Genomic DNA, 23,758 nt, shown 5'->3' with positions numbered 1-23,758 from the left:
ACATCAACCTGCAATATAAAATCCATCATCTTATACCATATTAACGTCATTAGGAAATGTTTCAGACAGGAATATTCAAAATGTTCTAAAAACCTTCACTGTACACGGGCCCCATTTCAGCAAGAGGGGCTCAGATTATTTTTAAAATATTAGAACAGGTGCCCTGCTTGGTCAATAAGCAGGCTGCAATAGCCCAATGCTGCAGACCTCTGGATCCAGGTAGGTCAAGGCCAGCCCTGGCCTGCGGGCGCTGTACGAACAAGCGTGAGGAAGTGACTTCACCTCTGCAGGTCTCTGGCTACTCATCTATAAAATGGGATGACAGGGGCGCATGGGTGGCGCAGTCGGTTAAGCGTCCGACTTCAGCTCAGGTCACGATCTCGCGGTCCGTGAGTTCGAGCCCCGCGTCAGGCTCTGGGCTGATGGCTCAGAGCCTGGAGCCTGCTTCCGATTCTGTGTCTCCCTCTCTCTCTGCCCCTCCCTCGTTCATGCTCTGTCTCTCTCTATCCCAAAAATAAATAAACGTTGAAAAAAAAAAATAAATAAAATGGGATGACAAAATGCCTACTTTGTATCATAAAGATGAAGTGAGAAAAGTGGCACAATCGATAGAATTTGGTTGCCGTTAGTCTATTATTAATTTCACGTGTTTGTTTTAATGGAAACTCTTATGCGGGGGAAAAAATTCTAAAGGCAATGAAGAGTGTGAATTCTTTTCTGATTAGTGTTATTTTTGTGTTCCTGGCGCAGCAGGTGTGAGCAAGGCGAGAATACCTTTACAGAAGCGCCAAAAAGAGGTCGAGCCACTTGCGTGCTGTCATTTGGAAAAAGCCCGTGCTAACGGCTGCATTCCTTTGAGCCAACTTTTATCTCATTCTTAATGGATGGTGAACATTTATGATGTGCTGACTATCAAGGATTTTCCACTAAGTCTGCTGTCCCTCCCGTACCGAGGAACTCGCCTGAGTTACGGAAGGTCTTTTCTCCTTCCCCTTTCTTGCCAGCGTGTCCAGTCCTTTTAACGAAGAAAATATGCCCTTCTTGTTTCTTGCTCGCTGGGTCAGGGAGAGTGTTCTCTTCCGGAGAGCAGAGTCATCTCGAGAACATACCTAATTGAAAACACAGTTTAAAAAATCTTAAAATGTCATTATTTGGGGGACAGGACTCACCGTTGCCTGAACAGGAATAAACCTTGCTCGCTTAGCCTGTGTCCTGACCAGCACCGAAAGCTACCGCATGCCTCACATACCAGAAACGCATGCGCCCTTCAGATGCCTCTTATCTGGACAACACGAACCTAGTTACCGCTTTCAGATCTCTCCAGGGTGGGCAGCAGGTGGGCAAAATGATCTGCAGACCCCCAGGCGAGAGCCAGTACTCGCCACAGAAGCCAGCCACCCAGAGGCCATTTCAGAAAACCCAGAGAGGCTCCGCGAAGCGCAAACAAAATACGCTTCACTTAGTCCTTGAATTCTTCACACCCCTGTTGCTGTTCTTCAGGGTTTTCTACCTTCCTCACGGTACGAAGCCTACCAGACAGAAAGGGAGATGGAGATGCGAATATTTAATCACGGTCTACGAGTGGCTGGCTTCCTCGAAGAAACAGCGGAGAAGCCAGGGCTCTTGATAGCAGGATGCCTCCCGCCCTCCAGGCCCTCAGTGTCCAGCCCCGGGTGGCCCCTGGTCAGTTACTGGGTCAAGTCATAGGACAGCTGAACTGCAACCAGCTGGGAAAAGGTGAGCATCCACAAGTCTCCCCGAAAGCCACTGAAACAGCCTTTCCCGGGAGCTTACCAGAGCATGGAAAGAAGAAACGGACAAGATGCCCAACCTGCCAAGGGCCAGCTTGGAGGGGCGGCTGGCGGCAGCAAGGAGGCTCTTGGGGTTGGGCAGCTCCCCGCCTTGGAGGCTGGCCAGGTAGCAGCGCGTCCTGAACAGGTCCATGTGCAACTTTTCCAGATTCTGCTCCCACTGCTGGATCTGTTTTGGAAAGAATGGGGGTAACTTAAATTAAAATGAGAAGTTTTCGTGGATCCAAGTGAAAATAGGATGCCTTTCACAAACCGCCAAGGAAAAATTTGTTTCAGCAGGTGCCACACGGTTGAAATCAGCCTTCCCTGCTCACCCCATCTCAAGCCCTCCTGCCTAAACACGCCAGGTCTGACGGCGCTGTACCTCATCAGGAGGGCAAGAACAAAACAAAACCGGGGGTCCCAATACAAAACCACACATGCCCAGACAGCAAGACCCTTGTTGAACTCTGGCACCCTGACCCACGGCAACTTACGGCAGGAGGCACACCTGTAAGCTAGTTACTTCACTTTAATTTCCCTGCACATTTACAGCCTATGATCTTCAACCAGATTAACGACTCAACATAATAAGAAACAAACGGGGGATGGGGGGCTCCTGGGTGACTCAGTCGGTTAAGCGTTGGACTTCGGCTCAAGTGGTGATCTCACTGTTCCCGAGTTCAAGCCCTGCATCAGGCTCTGTGCTGACAGCTCAGCCTGGAGCCTGCTTCGGATTCTGTGTCTCCCTCTCTCTCTGCCCCTCCCCGGCTCATGCTCACACTCTGTCTCTGTCAAAAATAAATAAACTTAAAAAAAAATGTTTTTAAATATACATCTGAATAAATTAAAACACATCTAATTATTTACACAACTGAAATTTCTATGTGCTTCTTCAAAATTGAACTTATGAATTGGTAAAGAAACATATTCAAATTCGGGGGGGGGCACTCCCCCTTCTTCCAAGGATCAGAACACATTTTGTTTGCGTATCACCTTTGAAAAAGGCTCTAGTCGCTCACCAACACCAGACTCAGCGGCAGAGCAGAAAGCTGGCCTTCCAACGGTGGCCAGAGCCATCGCCACATCCAGGAGAAGGTCTACAGCAAAGGCTTGTCATTAAGATTCACATGTCACTTCATTTGCAACAGCTGCCTCTCTAGTTTGGCCATGTTAGGCATCCAAGCAGATTTTAACTATTCACAGCAAACTTTCCTTTAAGGCCAATCCTTAATACCGGGTAAATGGTATTTTGCAAGATCTCCAACACTGAACACTATGCTCACTGCAGTCTCTCCGGAGAGAAAAGCAGTTACAAAGTCTGGCTTTTCTCCAGACTCCCTCCAAGTCCTCTGGATGGGTACCTCTGGAAGGTCACCGTATACCTTCTCTACATGAAAGAAACACAATGAGGGGCGCCTGAGCGGCTCAGTTGGTTAAACGTCCGACTTCGGCTCAGGTCATGATCTCACCATTTGTGAGCTGGAGCCCCCCGTCAGGCTCTGTGCTGTCAGCTTGGAGCCTGGAGCCTGCTTCGGATTCTGTCTCCCTCTATCTGCCCTTCCCCCACTCATGCTCTTTCTCTCTCAAAAATAAAATAACCATTAAAAAAATTGTTTTAAAAAAGAAAGAAACACAATGGCTACAAGATTTAAAATAATTTGTTGATTCATCATGGTGTGTCAGCAAAACAACAAAGTCCCAGAGTATTCTGAAATTCTCAATCTCCATAGTGAATTTAACCTGTTTAAGCTTCTGCACATGCTTGTTAGCGATGCAATAGCCTCCTGGGGTCAGCCTTTTATGAAAACCAGAATGATGTGTTGGCTTTTAAAAATGAACACGTCCTTGGGGCGCCTGGGTGGCGCAGTCGGTTAAGTGTCCGACTTCAGCCAGGTCATGATCTCGTGGTCCGTGAGTTCAAGCCCCGGGTCGGGCTCTGGGCTGATGGCTCAGAGCCTGGAGCCTGTTTCCGATTCTGTGTCTCCCTCTCTCTCTGCCCCTCCCCCGTTCATGCTCTGTCTCTCTCTGTCCCAAAAATAAACGTTGAAAAAAAAAAAAAATTTTTTTTTTAAAATAAAAATAAATAAAAAAAAAAAAAAAAATGAACACGTCCAGGCCATATACCTGAAGAGTCTATTCATTAAGCGTGAAGCCCATTTCAAACTCCAACAATCCTGGTTCATAGCCTTAGTGAGGACCACAGCTCTAGACTAACAGGACAGTCCAAACTGAAACTGCAAATCTCTTCTTGAGCTTGCCACATGAGCGCATTCTAGATTCCAGAAGTAACAAAGAGGTATTATGCAACCATGAGCTACCAGCTACCAGAAGCTGTGAGGCACAGTGGAAACTATACTCCCAGTTCTGTCTCTCAAATATCTTCTCTAGCGGATTCCCGAAAATCCACAGTTACAGATGCATTCTTTTGTCTTCTAATAACATGTAGGTGTTTCCAGATTGGGTAGTCTATTAAAGCATAGCCCTCATTTATACCTCCATGTGAAACCATTTATGAGGTCATCTCTAGAGGCTCTGTTGGGGGTGGAAGCATCAGAGGAAAGAAAACCAATGGGGCACTGGATACTCCAAGAAAAAGAAGCCCATGCCATCCACAGTGGATTAGCAAGACAAAAATAAGAAGTAAAATAAAATCTGGGTCTAGGTCAATCGTGAGAGATTAGGGAAGACGGAACTCCTATTTTCACTGAATTCTGCAGTTTGCCAACATTTGTTTTTGTTTTTAATGTATTTATGTGACTCCACACCAAAACACCACTGGAAAGTGAAGACCACACCGGCTCAGTGATACCCAGGCAGTCTTAAAATCTTGTCAGAAACACTGTGATCATCGTCAGCCTAGACGTTTCCACCCAAAATGCAGTTAAATTCATGAGAAGAAAATGGATTCAGATGCTTACGTCGTTGGGAGACCCAGACAGCATGAAGATGGTCCCTAACATATGTGATGATGCTTCAAGAGAACTACTATCTCAGTCAATACTCTACATTGTAGAGGTCATTTTAAAATTGAATTTCATAAAAAATGGAAATGAGAAGGGACTTGATGACTTCTCCATTTCAACAATGTTTCCCACGTTCATCCTGACTCAGCCTTTGAAATGGTTCATTCTGTGTCTGTCAACTTGACTGGGCCATGGGGTGTCCACAGTTATGGTCAAACGTTATCCTGGGTGTTTCCATGAGGGTGTTTTTGGGTGAGATTAACATTTAAATGGGTAGGCTGAGTAAAGCAGATGGCCTCCCCAATATGAGTGGGCCTCGTCCAATCAGGTGAAGGCTTGAATAAAGAACACAAAGGCTGACCCTTCCCCAAGTAAGGGAGAATCCCTCCTGCCTGGTGACCTTCAAATTGGGATACTGGCTTCTTTCCTGCCTTTGGACTTGAACTACCAGCTCATCCTGGGTCTTGAGTCTGCCAACCTTCGAATGGGAAGGCCACCATCAGCCCACCAGGGTCTCCAGCTTGCCGATGCTGCAGATCATGGGACTTGCGTGCCTCCACAGTCACATGATCACGTTCGTTATAATAAATCTCTTTATACATATTCTTTCATACATCCCACTGGCTGTGTTCCTCTGGAGAACCCTGGCTGATACAGCCTTCAGCTCCATAGATTCCTGTAGCAGAGTCAGTCATCATTAGTCACATCTATTCCATATCCAAAGACAATATTTCTCTTGTTTGGAAGGCTGTGGTTCTTTTAAATGAGGATTTGTGGCTGGATAAGAAACAATGAAATATTCCATTTTTCTTTCCACGGACTCACCCAAGTTGTAGGAAAGGAATTGGGAGAATACCAGGTAAAAGTATCAGGAGGGCATGGATTCACATGCTCGGGTTACTTGGAGGGAAGGGGGAAGTAGATAGGCTGATCCACGAGTCCAAAACAGACCCTGTGACACTGAGAAAGTCCGCCGACTTAGGCATTGAGCTTGCAATTACCACACCCTCGTTTCTCAGCGGAGGAAACTGAAGCCCCAGAGGGAGGTGACTTGACCAGGGCCCCGTAATGAGCTAGCCCTTCCAGACCCGCAAAGGCCCAGAGAAGATCCTGAGGTGAGCAGCATGTGTGGAGAAGCTACCATCAAGCACTTGCAAAGCAGCCCCTGAACCACAGGCCCTCTCACTCATAAGGCAGATGTCTGCGTGCCATTCAACACCCACTGCGGCAACTCTCCTGTAAATTTTCATCCAACTGTCGCCTTTATTTCTCCCCCAAATCCCCAGGCATTCCATGTGGAAGGGAGACTATGTACCCTCTCACTTGGGTGCCCCATTCGTACTGAACACTTTGCCTTCAGTCTCCTTCCAGGTTTGATGTGCAAGTTCAGCCCAAGTTTTAAGTGACATTAACTAAAAAGATAAACATACTTTACAGTTACCCCTCAAAGATGAGACAAAGGAGGAGATAAAGATACGTTTTTATAAAGGCAGAGAAACAGAAGACAGTTTTGTAGCTATTGCAATGCTACCCTGGTAAATTTTAATCACCATCATCATTAACACAGTAATGTTATCTGACATCACATTTATTAGGGAATTTCTGGAGACTTTTTTTCTAACATTATCAAAAACTAAAATGCCCAAAATCAACTCCCTTAATCGTGGCTGAGTTTCCCTTTTCTAAATTCCTTAAACACTGATCATTGTCCCTAGACATTTCTTTATCTTTTAAAATAAATATCAGGACATGAAAATAAAAACTCAAATTCTATGCAGATTGAGCTTTTATTTCTTCTAACATCCTGCACAAAACAGAAAAGTGGCATGAAGAAAACTCACTCTAAGGAATTAACTTCCACTGCAAAAGAAAAAAATCACAAAGAACAACATTAAGGAAGAAAACCCCCACTTAAGCACTGTCACAAAAGCAGTACAAAAGTTTCCTCCTTAATATTGCTAATATAGCTATATTTATTTAATGAGCTCAGAAAGATTGTGGTCTGCTGTAGAAAGTGGGAGGGGAGGAGAGGAAGCCTCATGCTAAAAATAACAGATGAATAAGTGATACATAAAAACGATGACAAGCACATTCCTGCCACACCCAATACCCCTAGAAAAATATTTTCTACCATTCAGTCATTTGATCACAGCATTTGGTCATTTGTCCATTACAAGGTCTGTCCTCAAAGATCATTAGTCTTTCCTTCTTGGTAGAGCAAGTTGAAGTATTTCCCAAGCACTACAACCTAACCTTCTCAGGAGAATCCTGCCAGTGACAGAGACTGCACTGGAGTTAACGAGTGGGTGGAACACCCAGCTAAGGCTTAGAGAATCTGTTTTGTTTTGTTTTCCTTTGAGAGAGAACTCACACGTCATAAAATTCACTCCAATTTATAATGGATACACTTCCTATCAAACCGAGCCAAAAAATTCAACTTATGGAAATCATTTAAAACCTAATTTCAATTTTCTATAAAACCACGGATCACATGATTAATCAGCAAGCAAAACACAATCTGATTCACAAAAGTCTTATCGAGAGGCAACAGAGCCCAGTGGCTGGTAGTTGGTAGTAGTTTGTAGTCAAATCCCAGCTCCACCACTCACTGGCTGTGTGATGTTAGAAAACTGACTTAACCTCTCTCAGGGTGTGTTCACTCATCCATCCAACAGGTGATATGTACAACTTTACCTCATGGAGTTACGGTGAAATCATCCATGATCGTGGCCTGAGGTAAGAGCCCTGGTAAATAAACTCATGGGCCCTGAGGACCGGGAGTGAGGCCAAAGAGAGGATATGTTAGCTGGGAATGAAAAAGGGAAGGCCTGAGGGAAGGAAGGCCAGAGCTGGCATCAAGGAGCAGGGGCGGGGCCCACACAAAGAAGAGCCCAGTGTACCACACTGAAGAGGACAGAAGACACAGGTACACTCACACACCACCTGGCGCTTTGTTCGAAGGATACAGAGACGGAAAAGTTACAGATCCTTCAGGAGCTCATCTTTCAGACTAAGAGCAACCTCATGCACAAGGCGATAATTATAAAATAATGTGATGAGAGCAATAAGAGACCCCGAAATTATGGCAGATAAAAGAGGTCCCTGCTGGAGTGAGTGGGAAGGAAGTCAAGGGAAGCCTCCTGATAAAAGTAATCCCTACACCCTTCATCACAGATGAGAAGGGGTGAGCCCAATGACAGGGGGCGGGGCAGGGGACAGGGCGTGTCTGTACATAGATGTGTGGCCCATATGGGTCTTCTCTGCCTGAGGGGGGGGTGGGGAAAGGAAGGGGTGGAACCTACAGGAAGTCTGGCACTGCTAGGAGAGGTTATCAGGGGCTTCATCTTATAAGGAGTAGAAGCCAGGAAGGATTTTTAAACCTGGCAATCACATGATCAGATCTGCTTTACAGATGCAAACGCTCTGGCCTGGTATAGAAGAGGCATCTGAGGAAGGGCAAAAGTGATGGCCTCTGCCACGGTACAGGGAAGGAAGAAGACATTCCTGCCTGCCCCTCCAGCTCTCACCTGCACACCGTGTGCCTGAAAACTCAAATTGCCGCGGTGTCCCGGGTGGTTGCAAAGCACTCTGCCTCTGTTCCTGCTGACTCTTGGCCTGGCATTCCCTTCTCCATTCCTCTCCTGATTAACTAACTCCTCACTCTTCAAGAAGCAATGCAGGCACCCCTCCTCCAGGAAGTCTCCCATGACTACACAGGAGGCTAACCTTCCCATTTGTCTTCCACAACAGTCTGGAATATCATTTGCCCTGGATTCATTAAATTATGTTGAAATTATATGCTTAACTGTCTGGCACCCTGCCAGGCTGAGAGCCCCTGAGGGCAAAGACAGCATCTTCCCTGAATCCCCGGGCTGTGCACATTTGCCTGGCCCAGATACGCACTTAATATTCACTGAACTCAAGTGAGAGCCCAGAACCTCCATAATCTGGCCTTATCTCCTCAAATCCCTTTCGCCAATACCTCGCTCACCAATGTTTTATTCCCCAAATGGCTTCCCACAAGCACACACCCATATCATATTTTCCTCAAGGCCTTGCTTACTTTGCCCCCGCCCCCACCAACTCAGTTTCCAACTGCCTAGATTCAATTCGTCCTCTTTACCGTTTCGGAACTTTGAGTAAATATTTAAAAGAAGTCCACGTTTCACAAAGCCCAGAGCAGACAGGAGCCCGGCGACCAGCCTGCGGCCCCCACCACATCCCCCGCCCTATTCTGACTGCCTTCCCCCCACTGCCCCCCCCATGCCCGGGGCCTCATTAACCAGGGGAAGTGAGGAACACACGGAGGGCATCAGGATGCAGGGAAGCCACCTGGGGGGAAGCCAAGATCCACGAAGGGTGGTGAGGTTTTGTCCCTGTCTGTTTGTTTAAAATAATAAATGGAAAGGAAAATAAAGTACCAACTGGACTCAATTTATAACTCTTCCTCCCTCAGAACTTCAAAAGGCATCCAACGTGTAGACGGCTGCACGGGCCGCTCCACATTGGATAGGCTCGAATGAAAGCTGCGTCATCCTGCCCCACACAATCTCAGAAAGGCCCTGGGACCAGCCCACGTGATGGTCTCTTTCAAGCAGAGCACGTTACCACCCAACAGTATGAAGATCAGAAGTTATTATCGTGATCGCGTCGTTTTATCTTTCTAGTTGGATAGCGTGTACACAGTGATCTCCTCCACCCAAGCACATCAAAGAAAATCTGTTTCCGGAGACTTTACTGTGCATGATGTAACGTACCCCGTAAATTCTGCTATTATTAGGCTATAAATGACCATATCTGAGGTTCTGGGGGGGGGGTCTCTGGGGGAAAGCGCTACATAGATAAAATATTTTCTTTGACGTAAAATAAAACATAGTGGCGTGGAGATTTTTAAGCGGTAAGTAGACAAAGCACTACTGCTCTTCTAAAGAAGCTTTTAAAAGGGAGTTTAGAGAAAAGTATACAGTTATGGGGTATTTGGGAGGTCGTGTTCTTATGGGTCTGGATTTGAAAACATCTTTGCCTTCGTAGCTTCACGTAACATTCTCTAGTCAAAGACCATCTCATAAAACTAATCCTAAGCATGTGCTTGTTAGCTGCCTTGACTTTTCATATTCTTTGCGTCTGCAAGTAAAGACCTAAAGAGCTCTCTTTACAACCATCTGGCAAACGAGCTAAGGACAGTGAGCGTTGCAAATATAATTCGTGGTACCCACTGCAAAGACCTCTGGGAAAACAGGACTCAAGTACAACCTTAAAAACTGCCGATATGGCGAGGAGAGTATTTTCAGGTGGAATTTCTAAAGATCAATCCCAACTGTTTACCAAAAATTCACAAGTGCAACAGGAGAAGGGAACTGTGTATACGGGGGGGGGGGGGGGGGGGGGGGGGGGGGGGTAGGACAAACCGAAATGAAAAAATTAGTAGGATCAGGACAGTGTGCTTCAAATAACTAACGTAATGATTCTGATAAAGAATGCATAATGTGCCACAAGTAAGAATTGAAAGAGCTTCTCTTCAGCCAACCAAACCATCAAAGACCCTTGGGTCTGTAGAGGGTTTTATGTGAATGTAACTCCCCTCCCAGAGATATCATAAATTAATCACTGGTCAGCTATAAAAGACACTTAATGAAACTGCATTATGGCATAAAATTGCATTTACTGAGAATGTGTATTTTTTTTTTAAAGTTTGCTTGGATTTCCTAGGGCCACTAAAAAAGGAAAAGGAAAGGAAAAGGGGGGCAGTCCAAGAGCCTCTGAATGTTGCCCAATTTCCCTTCTCTCCATCGACCCAAACATTTGACATTATATAAGGACCTAAAGACTCCAAGGTGGACATCCCTTTATAGTACTAAAGTATGGCTTCAAAGGTAAATTTTAGAGAGCCAACAGAAGTTAAAACCACATTTTCCCCCATATAATCAGCCCGAGACTGTTTTATCGGGGTGCCCCAAACACTCTGAGACACCTGAATCCAGGAGTTCCACCTCTGAGGACAGACAGACAACTGTGGCTCCTGGATCCTGGAAATTCAGGACCACACGTGAGATGTGGCACAGGAAAAACCGGAAGAACCATTTCTCCTTCTTCGAAAGCTTTGTGATTTGTCAGGTAACCCTGACCAAGGCTCACATCCCTACACGCCACAGAGACTGAAAGCTGGGAGATCGGGACCTGCCTCGGCATCTGAACTCTTCCCAGACTGAGCAGAGGAGGCTGCTGCTCAATCAGAAGCAGGCAGAGGGCAGAGAACACGGGGTGAGCTCCTGGGGGTCCTACTTCCTCCTGTGGCTGTGTTCCTGCCAAGCTCCCGAACACCTGCCACCTCTCTCCATTCTCTGCTGGCAGCTTCAACTTTTTTTTCACTTCCTTGTTAACTGGTAGTCTGTAGTTTGCTGGCAGGTACTCTTTAGATAAATGGCGTATTCCGTTTGAGGAAGAGTTCAGGAGTATCGGATATGCTGAGACACCACAGAATGATAGAAATTCTGTACTCCGAAATCCATTTTCCATATAAATCGTTAAGCTTCTATAGTGTCACCCTGCATCAGGCCCTGGTAACTGCACATCCAGTGCTGTCCCACCAACTAACAGACTTCCCTATGTCATCTGTCCTCCAAATCTGATTAATCTTCTAAAGATACGACGTTCAGCCTGCACTTAGGAAGACGGAGATGCTATAACTTTCATGGACACGTGTCTAAGCGCTCAGGGTGCATGCACAAAGGAAAACATATTAAAAAGCTGCTTCTCCTCCTACAAAATGCAAACAGCATAGAAACTAGCTGTTTAATTATGATACGAATGTGGAACTAGACCGGAGAAACCATCGTCCTTTAGCATCTTATCTGTTGGCAACATACATGTTTTTTTTGGGGGGGGGGGGGGATCCACGGACACGGCAATAGCTGTATGACGCCAAACCAAACTTTCTGAAGCTACCCTCTGTGTCAGAATCCTATCTAATTGTCTAGTGGTTTCATTATAGAAACCTTGGTCTGAAAGTGACAACATACGAGACGATCGGCGAGGCACGAAGAAGCCGTTCAAGATTATGAAAGAAGATCTGGCCACAAAACGTTCCGCTGTATGTATAACCACCACCAAATGTTGTAAAGTCTACCGCCATCACCGATGTCACGAAAGTGCTGCCACTGAGTACTTGAAATGAGAAGCCACAGAAACTATCTCCCCCGGAGGTGTAAGAAACATCACCACCATCAGTTTGCATCCGAACTCAGATTTTTGCTGAGTGACATGAGCAATGAGAGAAAACGCGTAAATAAATACTACCTGGTTTTCGATGGCTTTCCTGTTCTTTGGGTCGCTCACCACGGACAGCTGTAACTCTGCCATCTTTCTCATTTTGCTGTCCATGTCTATCTTCTGAACAAGGTTTTTGGTCTGGTTCTTCAGCAGGCGAACTGTGTCCTCTTTTCCGTGTTTCTTTGCAAAAAGGGATGCGCAAGCTGAATGTATGGCAGTGACCCAGTTTTCCAGATCTGTCTGGCTAGTGGCCTAAACACGGGGGGGGGGGGGGGGTGGAAAAAAAAAAAACCTATTTGGAATTGTTTTACCACAAAGCATTCTCCAAAGCAGGAGGCTGGGCTTTGATGTGTAAAACCCAAGAAGTACCTTCACTTCATAAAAATGGTTTAATTTCAAAAACAGACCCAACCACTCAGCTCAGATTTGCAGACTTCCTGGACTCGGGAGGGTCTGAGAGAATGCCCAGAGCACAGCAGAAATAATCATGCAGCCCCAGATCCGACAGGAAGACTAACCACAAACAAGCTGTAGGCCAAGAGCAGAGGAGTAATCACATCAGGGCACATCCACTCAGCTCAGGGTCCTTACACTATGCTGTTCTCTAAATGGGAATTTATCTTCATAATTTTAATACAGTGAGAAAACATGAGAGCTTAAAAGGTTAAAGTCTGAAACATGGACATGAAATTTCATCTACAGTATGAACTCTGTTATGAAATCTATAAAAGAATATTGGGGGGACGCGCACAACATTAAAAGAGTTGTCCTGGAGCACGGGGAGTATACAGAATGGTTCTTCTTTCTCTGCTCTTCAGTTAACTTTAGACACAATGACTACATGCAATTTCCATGTAAGAAAAATATCTCAGAAATAAAACAAGTCTGGATAAAGCAGCATGGGCAAAGATTAGGATTCTAAGCAGGCCGAAAAGCCCTTTCCATTCCCTTGATGTCCAGAAATAACCACACAGATTCAAGCTATGGATGGATCCCCCAATTAGCTCAGGGATCATACAACAGGACCTACTGGGCAAATTTCTTAGGACTACAGATATTTTGTCTGAATCACAAAATACTCATTTCACACTTGCCCCTAAGATCTCTGTGTGAGTTTAATCCAATGTTCTTACCCTCCCTACAGTTCAGATTACCAGCAATTCGTTACTTGGCCTTAAAGCATTGTAGACAGTCTCAGTAACCTGTGTTAAGAGAAGGAAAATCCAACTTCAGGCCCTGAATCTTTTAAGTCGGGGATAGCAATAAGGCCAGAAGCCCCATGAGTTTACCCGGTACCAGCCACAGGAAATCCTTTGCAGGGAATTCTAGATTGCCCAAGTCAGCTGACAGAACACTATGTTGTTCTGCAGGGCTCCGGGACCAGCATCATCAAGACACCTGAACCTAGGACCCAGCAGGTCCTTCCGTGAACCTTTCTGGCCAGATACAATCTGCAGCCCCAATTGGGTCTTCAGGCAGGACTGGTTAGACTGGGGAGCACTTGAGAAGCACACTTCTCTTCCTTCACTTCTACCTCTTTTGAGTTAATTAGTAATAACAACAGCACTCGGGGTGAGGATTCCTTTAGCACTTAACACACGCAATTCTTCATCCTCAAAGCAATCCTCTAAGCACTGTCCCCCTACTGGTTGCGGGCTCCGAAGCTCAAAGCAGTTCAGTAAGCACTCTGTCTACGGTGACCCGACCCACAGCAGCAGGAGCTCCCACCGAAGCCTGACACCAATACTGATGGCTCAGCATCACCACACTCTTCAACTTCGCACTTGCTAGGAAACTGCTAAGAGCTGTAACAGCAGATACCTCGCATCTTAACATCCCAAGCCCACTTCCACTGGAAAATGAGACTTCCCAGCATTTGTCTCTAAGGTTTTCCTGAAAAGCTGCTTCTTTTACTCCTGCTGGGATTCTTGGTAAAAGTCTAAAGCCATATTCTGTAGGCCTCTCTGAAAAGCCTCCACTCTGGGAATTTCAGACCTTGCACCATTAGATCACGAGCTACTCCAGGATGGGGAATCACGATTTTTCTCTCTTCAGAGCCTCACGATCCTCCTGTGGGCCCCAGCTCAGCACCCTCAGGGCATCCCGAGGCAGGCCTGCTCTAGGAATTACTGGATGTGCCCCGGCCCCGTATCACCGGACAGTGAGCAGAGGCCAAGCTCTAGCTTGCTTAAGCCCCAACCCAAAGCCTAACTGCGCTTTTCCTCTACTTCACTGCTGAGCTGTGCCTCTTCATTCTGCTCCTTTCTATCCTCGTAGTACACAAGCCCTCGTCTCAAACCCCCATTTAGAAAGCTCGGCAGTACCTGGAAAAGGTAGACATCTCCAAAGGAGTTGCTGAGGCAGAACACGTTCTCCTTCTTGGGATGCTCTGGGACGGACTGCACTATGCTGTCTTCCGCAAACAGGGCACACCGAGGGGCGCTACTCTGGTCCGTGCAATTCTTCCCATACGTCTCGTAGAATAGCAGCGTGCATCCTAGGAGAGAGAAGCAAAAGAACATCTGTGCCACTGTCCTGACGATCCAGGAAAGCATGGAGAAGCTAGGGGATACATCTAAAAGACAAAAGAAAATGGGAAGAGACAACCACGTAATACAAAAGGAAACCGTGGCATCCAAAGTATGCCTTGTTGTACTAGCAGAACTCAAGTGAAAACGACATGTTTTTGTAAACATGGTATCAGTGATAACAACACCAGGCACTTATTACTGCTTACTCTGTGTCAGAAATTCTTCTAAGTTCTTCACTGGCTCATTTAGTCCCTACAGCAGCCCCAACAGGTAGGTGTGGTTATTAACCCCATTTTACAGATGAGAAACCTGGAAGATTATACCATCATGGAGGTCCCACAGTGGGACTTCCCAGGAACTGGCCCCAGAGCTCCTTTTCTTTTTTAAATTTATTTATTTTTGAGAGAAAGTGAGAGAGCAGGGGAAGAGCAGAGAGAGAGAAGGAGAGAGAAGGAGAGAGAGAATCCAAAGCACATGGCAGAGCCTGATGTGGGGCTCAGACTCGTGAACTGCAAGATCACGGCCTGAGCCAAAATCAAGAGTCATGAGCTTAACCCACTCAGCCACCCACTGAGCACTCGCTCTTAACCACACCACTGAGTTATTAGATCTGAATGCAGGAAGCCACAGAAAACCCATGTGCATTAACCAAGGGAGCTTCTACGCTTAAAATCTGCGGAAACAAGAAACCGAGCCTACCTGGAGAACTTTGCCATTTATGAGAAAAGTACCCAGTTAATTCTCCAAATGCCACGTAAAATAACTTAATATTAGTATATTCTTTTATGTCACAGTAAGAGGAAATAACAGTACACATTTCACTAGTTTAGAATAAGAGGGGAAAATGAAACTAAATATCCCTCGACTTTAAAACATTACTCCAAAAATGCCTGCAAGTACACAGCTTTCCATTAAGAAGCCAGTGAAGTATTATAGGTAGAAGTTGTTAAGGATCTACTCTGATAATTAGATAGGAGTGCCTTATAATTATCAGACGCAGTCTTCAAGCAAATTCTAACATGCTCACAAGTATGTTCTCTTGTTCAAAAATCTTCATCCAAAAAAACGCTTTCGAGCACTTCTCATGTGCCGAGCCCTGCCACCCAAATACAGCTGATGAGGTCACCATCCCTCCGCTTTGCAAAAACCTCTTCCACTGATACTAAAGAAGCACCAGCCTGCTCTCACCTACGCTGCGAACGAATGCGGTCCACGGCATGCCTGTCTTACTCTCTGAGTTAGGAGTCCTCATTCACACAAGTGTAAATGTTTTAAAACGCTATTTCATGCTAGCCAGCCTCACTTCTTCCTTCAAAACCCAATCTGAATCTGGACAAACAAGTTCAGATCATGGGATCCAGCGCAGCACAGAAGCTAAGAGAAAAAGAGGCCTGCAGGTAGCTAGCTCTGCCCCCAGCAACAACATCACCGGGACACCACTTTCTCCCTCCGTGGTACTTAATGATCTCAAGAAGCATGAGCAATCTTTCTCCCTGCAAACAAAAGGCACCCACACTAAGGCTGAGAGAGGCTCTTGGAAGAAGGAAAAACATCAGCAGGTATCCAGCCAGAGCCGCTTCTGCAGGACTGAGCCAGTCTCCTTTTCCAGCCACGGATGCAGTGAGAAACGATGCCCCCAAACGTTTCCATTAGGAAACGCCTGAGGGCCGCTGTGATGCCATGACCTGGGGATCCGAGGACCAGGGTCAAGGTGGCAGATCCACGCCAGCTCTGCCCAGTCCAAATTCTTTCCGACAGGTTAACATTTACTTCCCAGTTTCCCTATCACTGTACTCCCAGCAGCCGTGGTTTGAATCATTACATCTAGAGGAAACGAACACGATTTGGGGCAGGTGCCAAGCTGCCGCCAAGCCTCACACCCTATCGACAACAGACCGCAGCTCTACCGTGACAGTGTGAAACCAAAAGAGCCCCAGGCCGGGATGTAAAACGATAGGCACAAATTGTGTTGCCATCAAATTTAAAGAACAGCAAATCGGCCGTAAACCTATTACCTCAAAGTTCTCTTCATCTGTGTCTCGAACGCTGGGGAGGTAAGTTGGATGGAAAGGGGCCCATCCGAGTCAGTGCCGTCTCCTGCCCCCGCCGCCCCCACACTGCATTTCGGCCATCAGCCCTGCCCTGTCCCCGCCAGGAGCCGGAGTTGGCCTGGAAGTCTGACAGTGGAAGTTCTTCTCACCACGGAAGGAGAAGGAGAAAACGGACTGGAACAGCAGTGGGAGGACAAGAACAGGTGAGGTACTGCTAGAAATATTACCAGCGGGCAAAAGAATTAGTCGCCTTCCCTCAAAGCCACCTTTTCTTTGACGCCCTCTCAACCCACACGCGTCACATCATCCTCATCTGCCCTATCACATGGCAGAACCACCAGAAATCCCAAATTACTCCGTGAACCCCTCTCCCGATGTCGTGCGTTCTGAGGGATTAACTCTCCAACCTTGCCAACTGCCCTACCCAGAAGTCCCCTGTGAGCCACGTGAAAAGCCACTCATTGGAGAAGACAGAGAGAGAGCAGAATTACCTCTGTTAAAGATTTATTACATCCTCCAAGCCCTAGAAAACGTTTCTACCTTTAGCATACTATATATTCAACACAGGTACACAACCAGTGTGCTCCTAGCTGCTCTCCCCAGAACACTGTTTCCAATTTATCTACACAAACACTTCGAAGATAATTTTAAAATTCTGCTTAAATGTGCATGTGTGTATACATACATACACACACGTGTGTGTGTGTGTTTAACAAGAATTAAACCAAATGGTTAAGTCCCAACATTACAACTTGGATTCTAAGCCAAGAAAGTTGAACTCAACCCATTGAATTCCCAGAGGAAAGAGGTGTAGAAAGCCACATGGAAAAGGTTATGCTGGGAAAAAAAACATCTTTATCGCATGCCTTTCCTTGGCTGCAAAGGAAAGGAAGGAATGTGTGCTTGATAACATTTACACTCACAAAGCACCCTTTATCCGTGGGCCCTGAGGTGTTTCATGAGCGAGCTCGAGACAGCAGCGCGCAGGCAGGAGTGTCGATCCTGGAAATGTCGAACAACTCAGGACCACGCCTGCCGCGGAAGTCCCTGGGGTAGCCTCCACGATGGAAAACAAGAACCCAGACGGGAGCTCTTCCAACAGTGAGTGATACCTGCCTGAATCTCTCCCAGGAAACCTCCGACAATCTGGCTTTGCACAAGCGTCTGCAGGAGCAGGGAACTCGGGAAGATGGTGTCCCTTCCACTTGCTCATGACTCTGGTCACGGTTGTATTTCTTTTTTTTTTTTTTTTTACACTAATTCAGAATCTGCTTGCCTTCCATCTATTCGTGCCATCCCAACCTCTGGAGAACCAGAACAAATTCAGTGTCTCTCCTATAGGACTGCTGCTCTCCGCCACGCCAGCCTTTATTTTCTGCAAGCTCAATGATCCTGGATCCTTACACCATCCCCCATATAGCATGGCTCTAAATCCCTCTGGTGTTCACCGACGGCCTCATTTCTTACAGCAGGTTATGGACACACGAACACACACCGTCACCAGCCCCCCACCACAGCCCCATGGGGTGTACCCTGGGCGATTTTCAGAGCCATTAAGACAGGCAGGGAGCAACTTCCCAAAGCATCGATTTTATTTATTTTCTAATGTTTAAGTTTGAGACAGAAAGAGCCTGAGCAGGAGTTGGAGAGGGGCAGAGACAGGGGAAGACACAGCATCCGACGCAGGCTCCAGGCTCTGAGCTGTCAGCACAGAGCCCGATGCGGGGCTCGAACCCACAAACTGCCACATCATGACCTGAGCCAAAGTCAGCTACTTAACCAACTGAGCCACCCGGGTGCCTCCAAAACCATCAATTTTAACAAACAGGTTTTACATTGAAAAATAAACATAAGTAAATACAATAAATAAATACAATAACTAAAAAATAGATACATGTCACATTATGGAGTGGAGTGCAACTCTTTCAAACATCATGCAGGAAGGAGGCAGCTTCAGACTGTGATTCATAAACAATTTCATAGGCTCACTCCCCCAGAGGGGACATTTTCGCTCCCCTCTCCAGTCAAAAATACCTCCGGTGGACCCTATTCAAGAACCCTCATCTTGTTTGGTAACAGGTCTCCTGCACTATCTTGCCCCCAAGGACAGAAATGGCAGGTCCCCCCAGGGCAGAGGAAGGAGAGACTGATGTGGTTGTAGAACATGGGACGTCTCTAGAGTGGGAGAGAGCCAAAGCATAAGAGACTCTTAAAAACAGAACAAACTGAGGGTTGATGGGGGTGGGAGGGAGGAGAGGGTGGGTGATGGGTATTGAGGAGGGCACCTGTTGGGAGGAGCACTGGGTGTTGTATGGAAACCAATTTGACAATAAATTTCATATATTAAAAAAAACAAAAAAAAAGAACATGGGACATCTCTAACGATGAAGCCAAAGATCACATTTACTCTTTTAAACCACATTTACTTTTATCTTGACTTCATCACATTGGAAACCATTCAATGAACGGCCTCCAGACCAAACCCCCGAGTCTCCTTCACTTGTAATACCCTGGAGCCACATCTCCCTATCCTGTTCTTGGGTGGTTACATGATTATGAACCCTCAGAGCATAACCTATCCCTTCGAACTGTATCTTGCTAGATTCATCCCCTTATCCCAACTTTCCAAATCTTGTTCATCATCCTGTGTAAGAACCCGTCTCCCCAGTATGCCCAAGCCAGCTAAGCTCTTGGCCTTCCTCAGCCACCACGTATCACAAGGATCTAAATCCACAGCCGGAAAAGAGGACCGCAGTCTATGCTGGGCGCTGGGTCGTGGATTTTACAAACCTTCCAGTTTGCTAAGGGAAGATGTCACTTAAGGACAAGATACCTTCCAAAGTGCATCCTACCCAGAGAGGCTTATGGGTAATTAGGAAATGGCACCAGCTCCCCAAGGCTGGGGTGGGGGCGTCTTATGATATTTACATAGTGAGTGAAGAAAGGTAGAAAGAGGCACTGTGGAGGGTCCCAGGCCTTTCACACATATCCTCTGCAGACAGGATTCCTAGTTCCACTTTCTCCCAGGATAGGGAAGGATGTCACCAGATAAGGATAAGATAGGGAAGGGTGTCGCCAGGCTTGGCTTTGAATGCCACACTCAGTTCCTCAGACAGAGTCACAAGACGGTTGTGCAGAAATGCCAGCGGCTGTGAGGCTGCTCCTCCTGTTCGCGTCTGTGTAAATCATCTTTACATCTGTGTAAATCCACACTGTATCGACTTAGAGCCTCGCTCTTCCTCAGGACATTTAGATAGCTTCAAATCTATACGCCCATAATGAGCAAGGCAATTATAATTTTTAAGTGGCAATGCCTGCAAGAAATTTTCCTCATCTTAACAAATTCTTACTCCCATTTCCTTCACATTAAAAAGAAGACGTTTGTTTGTGATAACAATTAGACTTTCTTAGCTTATAGAGGGTAGAGCACACAAATCAAATAATCCAGAGGAAATTCCTCACCATACAAGCTGAGGAGGATACTTCTCTGGAGTTCTGAACATGTGCAGTTCCGAAGATGGTTACTCATTTGCAATATTTTTACACCCAGAGGCAGGAAAGGTATTAAACAATGGTACAGAAATACCTATAAAGTAATAAGCTATAACCATTAAATTCAATCATTATGTATCGGAATGAATAACATATGTGAGTATTACATAAGCCGTATCATCTAGGTTTGAGAAAGTATTTGTAGCAAAGCATGCTGGGAATTCTGCATCAAATCCCTTCACATTGACGCAAACTAACCCTGGACTGAACGGCACTTCCTAGGAGAGAGGGCAGCTGGGCAAAATGATCCCGGCGGCCCTCGAGTCAACAATGCACTTACCTTTCAGCGTCACCCAGTATTGTTTCCACTTCCTCCGAGCCACCAGTTCAAGCTTCCTTTCCTTCTGCAAAGTGACCAGGGGTTTGAAGAACAGCCATCCTGCTTTCCGGACCACCCCTTGCTCCTTCTCAAAGAGCAGATCAAGTTGCTCCAAAGAGCTGAGTGACCCGCTGCTGGAGTCGGCGGTTTCCGTGGATGTTTCTGGGTTCTCTGTGTTGGTTCTGCTCATTTCCAACTCCCGCATGAAATTCTCATAAATGTTCTGTTGGAGGGGATCGCTGCCAATTGCATGAGTGGATTCGCTTCTCTGGGACAGGATCTGAGCTGAGCCCCCTGACCACAGCGAAGCAGACACCGGGAAGGGCCCCTGCACATCTGCATTCAGTCCATCTGAGCGGCTGTCAAAGTAGTCACTGCCTTCCTTGGACCTCGGCTCCTGCGAGCAATGCAGACGAACACCCATCAGAGGTTACATACATCCACAGTGTCCCTTCCCAAACACTGCAAACGTGTCTTACTGTCGGTTGCTAATGCTGCTGCCTCCAAGCAACATTCTTTTAACAAAAATGCACCTTCAATCATCAAGTCACCAAACCAGAAGGAACTGTAGAAACAGTGTTGCCCAACTCAATCTACAGCCAGGAGAGTCAATGCTTCAAGATATAAACAAAAAATCACTGACTATCCTAAGTCTAATCTATGCTGAGCATCAAGAAGTTAACTAGCATATTTAAAACACATCAGCAAAGATTTCTAGGCTGACATTTCTTCTGTGAATCAGTGTCTTCCTGGAAAGAATTCATGCTCTTGGCAGTCTGCCTTCCTCCTGGATCCCTTTAAAGCTAAGTAGAAAATCACTAGTTCCAGGGTCATAGGGTGGGGTAGGGAATAGGCATGCAGTGTTTTTAGGTGTTGTTACGCAAACTTCTCTTCCTCTGCCAGAAACACAGCCCCCAGCCTCTCACCGCCTCTACCCAAATCAAGACTGGAGGATCCCAGCACCTTATTTTCAACTTCAGGTAGTAAAAACCACACACCTGGAATTCCTGATCTACAAAGGGTATTTGCTACTAACTTGTTTTTCATAAATAGCATTTTTTAGTTAATTTGGGAATTTCTTTCTTGAAAAGAATATATTTCTTGAAAGGAATATATCCCTTACGCACATCCTTTTATTCGAACATCTATTTTGTTCTAGGCATTGGGGATACCAAAGACACGATTCTTAGCTTTAATGTTTATGACAACATAAAATCAGACATAGGCAGCTGTAAGTAAAATTAATGTTTATGTAGTAACAACTGCCCCCTATTAGACTAAGTGCACCCAACACTGAAGCGGCCATGCACAGAGCTGAAAACATGAATGTTTCCTCATTTACATGAGAAGTTATTTAATAAAAAGAACTTTCATACAGGCCATTCACTGGTAAACATCAGTAACTACATTTTTCAGCAGAAAGTGACCTTAATCTAAGATGCTAACATTTCCAAACTGAGAGCTTAGATTAAGATAAGTCTGCAGAGGGATGCTAACCACACCATCTAATCAGCTACTAGTGGGCTTGCAATCATGTTTCCTTATCCATTTCAATAAAAATGAAGGCAAACTCAATGAAGGACCATCGACAAAGGCCTTATCGTGAGTATTCCACTGTGTGGAGGCGTTTTCTTTTCAGAGATTCCATCCAGATATCAAGTAGCAAACACTTGCTATCTTTTGTAGGAAAATCAACCGAAGAGTGCTTCCAATATACCCAGGGGCTAGAAACAACGGAGCCCCAAGCACAGCGATTACTAACAAAAATATTATTTTCCACTTGTGTTTACACTGTGTCCCACGGTCATATTTATTTATACACAGATGCTTATGTAACGACAAATAAGCCAGCTGCAGCAGTGAGTCACTTAGAAACTTTCAAAATAGTACTCAGATTTTTTTTTTAATTGTCACTTTGTTGCTCTTCAAAACACTCCTAAGAGGTGAAGAAATACTGCTCATTTTAGTTAGTATTAACATCATTTCAGCTATGAATAGGACTCTGACTCACAGACCCCAAACACTGGGATACCTCTGATCCCCAGCAAGAGCTATAATGGGATGTTTGAAAATAAGCCGAAGTCTGCCAGGGAAAGACACTCAGGTGCCAAACTTAAATGTGACCTATAAACATTCTTGACTGTGGTTTCTCACAAGAGAGTCTTCAAGTTGTAATGCTGACTTTTAAATGTGCCACCACAGCAAAGCATGACAAATTTTCCCCCATAAAAAATAGGAAAATATTGTATTTTAGCATTTATAACCGATTCTTAGACATAAACATGAACCTTTCCAGTTTCTAATAAATGTCCAAAGCTTTCTATCTAGAATCCCAATAGGCAGTGACTAATTTTCAGGCTGATAAGAAGGAATGAATGAATGAATGTCCATCCCTAAAGGGGCTCACAGCTAGATTTCCTGATCACTGGGCTATGGGTGTGAAACTAAGGAGCCATGTTACGCATGTACACAAAGCAGTCTGATTTCCATCTCCCCACAATCAGATAACCCTAAACAATGGATAACGGAACTTCATGACCAGAGCACTGCAGCAAAGGGTGCAAAGCTACTCCAGAGATGTCAGTCACTCCTCGCTGCTAAGGGAAAACTCTTGTATCGTCATTCCTCAATCTTCTAGGAAAATGTGCCCAATTCACACCTTGCCCTTCTTCACAGGCCTTTGTTCTTCATCACATAGGGACCATTAGTTCTTTGTGACTATGCAAGCCCTCAAAGAGCAGTGAGCTCCAAAATCAGGAGGGCCCGGAACCAGCGTGTCTGCATCCTGGATCTTCTCCACTACAAACTCTGCAGTACTTGTCGATGCGCCCACCAAATATGCCTGGCCCTCCCCTAGGGCACGTGGCAAGGTGATCTTTCTCTTTCTCTTCCTTTCCATCTTTCTCTTCCTCCCTCAGAGTTAGGCATGGCCACGAGACTTGCTTTGGCCAATAAATGTGAACAGAAGTAAAAAGTGGAAGCTTTAGGGGCGCCTGGGTGGCTCAGTCAGTTAGGCGTCAGACTTCAGCTCAGGTCATGATCTCACAGCTCGTGAGTTCAAGCCCCGTGTCAGGCTCTGTGGTGACAGTTCCAGAGCCTGAAGCCTGCTTTAAATTCTGTCTCCCTCTCTCTCTGCTTCTACCCTGCTCATACTCTCTCTCTCTCAAAAATAAACATTAAAAAAAATTATTTTTTTAAGTGGGAGCTTTAAAAGCCAACACATGGTTTTCTTTCTCTTTCTGCTACCATGGCTTGTGGTGTTCCAGATGGAACTACTCTG

At 45.8% G+C, this 23,758-nt stretch overlaps 1 protein-coding gene across 10 annotated transcripts in view; it reads right to left on the bottom strand.

Annotated features, from left to right (window-relative positions):
• Window positions 1-23,758, bottom strand: part of TIAM2 (TIAM Rac1 associated GEF 2) — a 266,318-nt gene that overhangs the window by 81,305 nt on the left and 161,255 nt on the right. For 9 of the 10 annotated variants that reach the window (XM_086708192.1, XM_086708191.1, XM_086708193.1 and 6 more), the window contains 5 exons: window positions 20,440-20,875; window positions 14,350-14,522; window positions 12,053-12,277; window positions 1,795-1,980; window positions 951-1,109 (listed from right to left, as the gene is read on the bottom strand). In XM_086708192.1, the coding sequence (XP_086564318.1) occupies window positions 951-1,109; window positions 1,795-1,980; window positions 12,053-12,277; window positions 14,350-14,522; window positions 20,440-20,875 (1,179 nt within the window). The remainder of the gene's footprint in view (window positions 1-950; window positions 1,110-1,794; window positions 1,981-12,052; window positions 12,278-14,349; window positions 14,523-20,439; window positions 20,876-23,758) is intronic. The other variant, XM_086708200.1, reaches the window with a different exon arrangement.

This window comes from Puma concolor, chromosome B2, assembly GCF_028749965.1.
Source record: "Puma concolor isolate L17-30 chromosome B2, mPumCon1.1.hap2, whole genome shotgun sequence".
NCBI lineage: Eukaryota > Metazoa > Chordata > Mammalia > Carnivora > Felidae > Puma > Puma concolor.
This window is presented reverse-complemented; position numbering and strand designations above follow the sequence as displayed.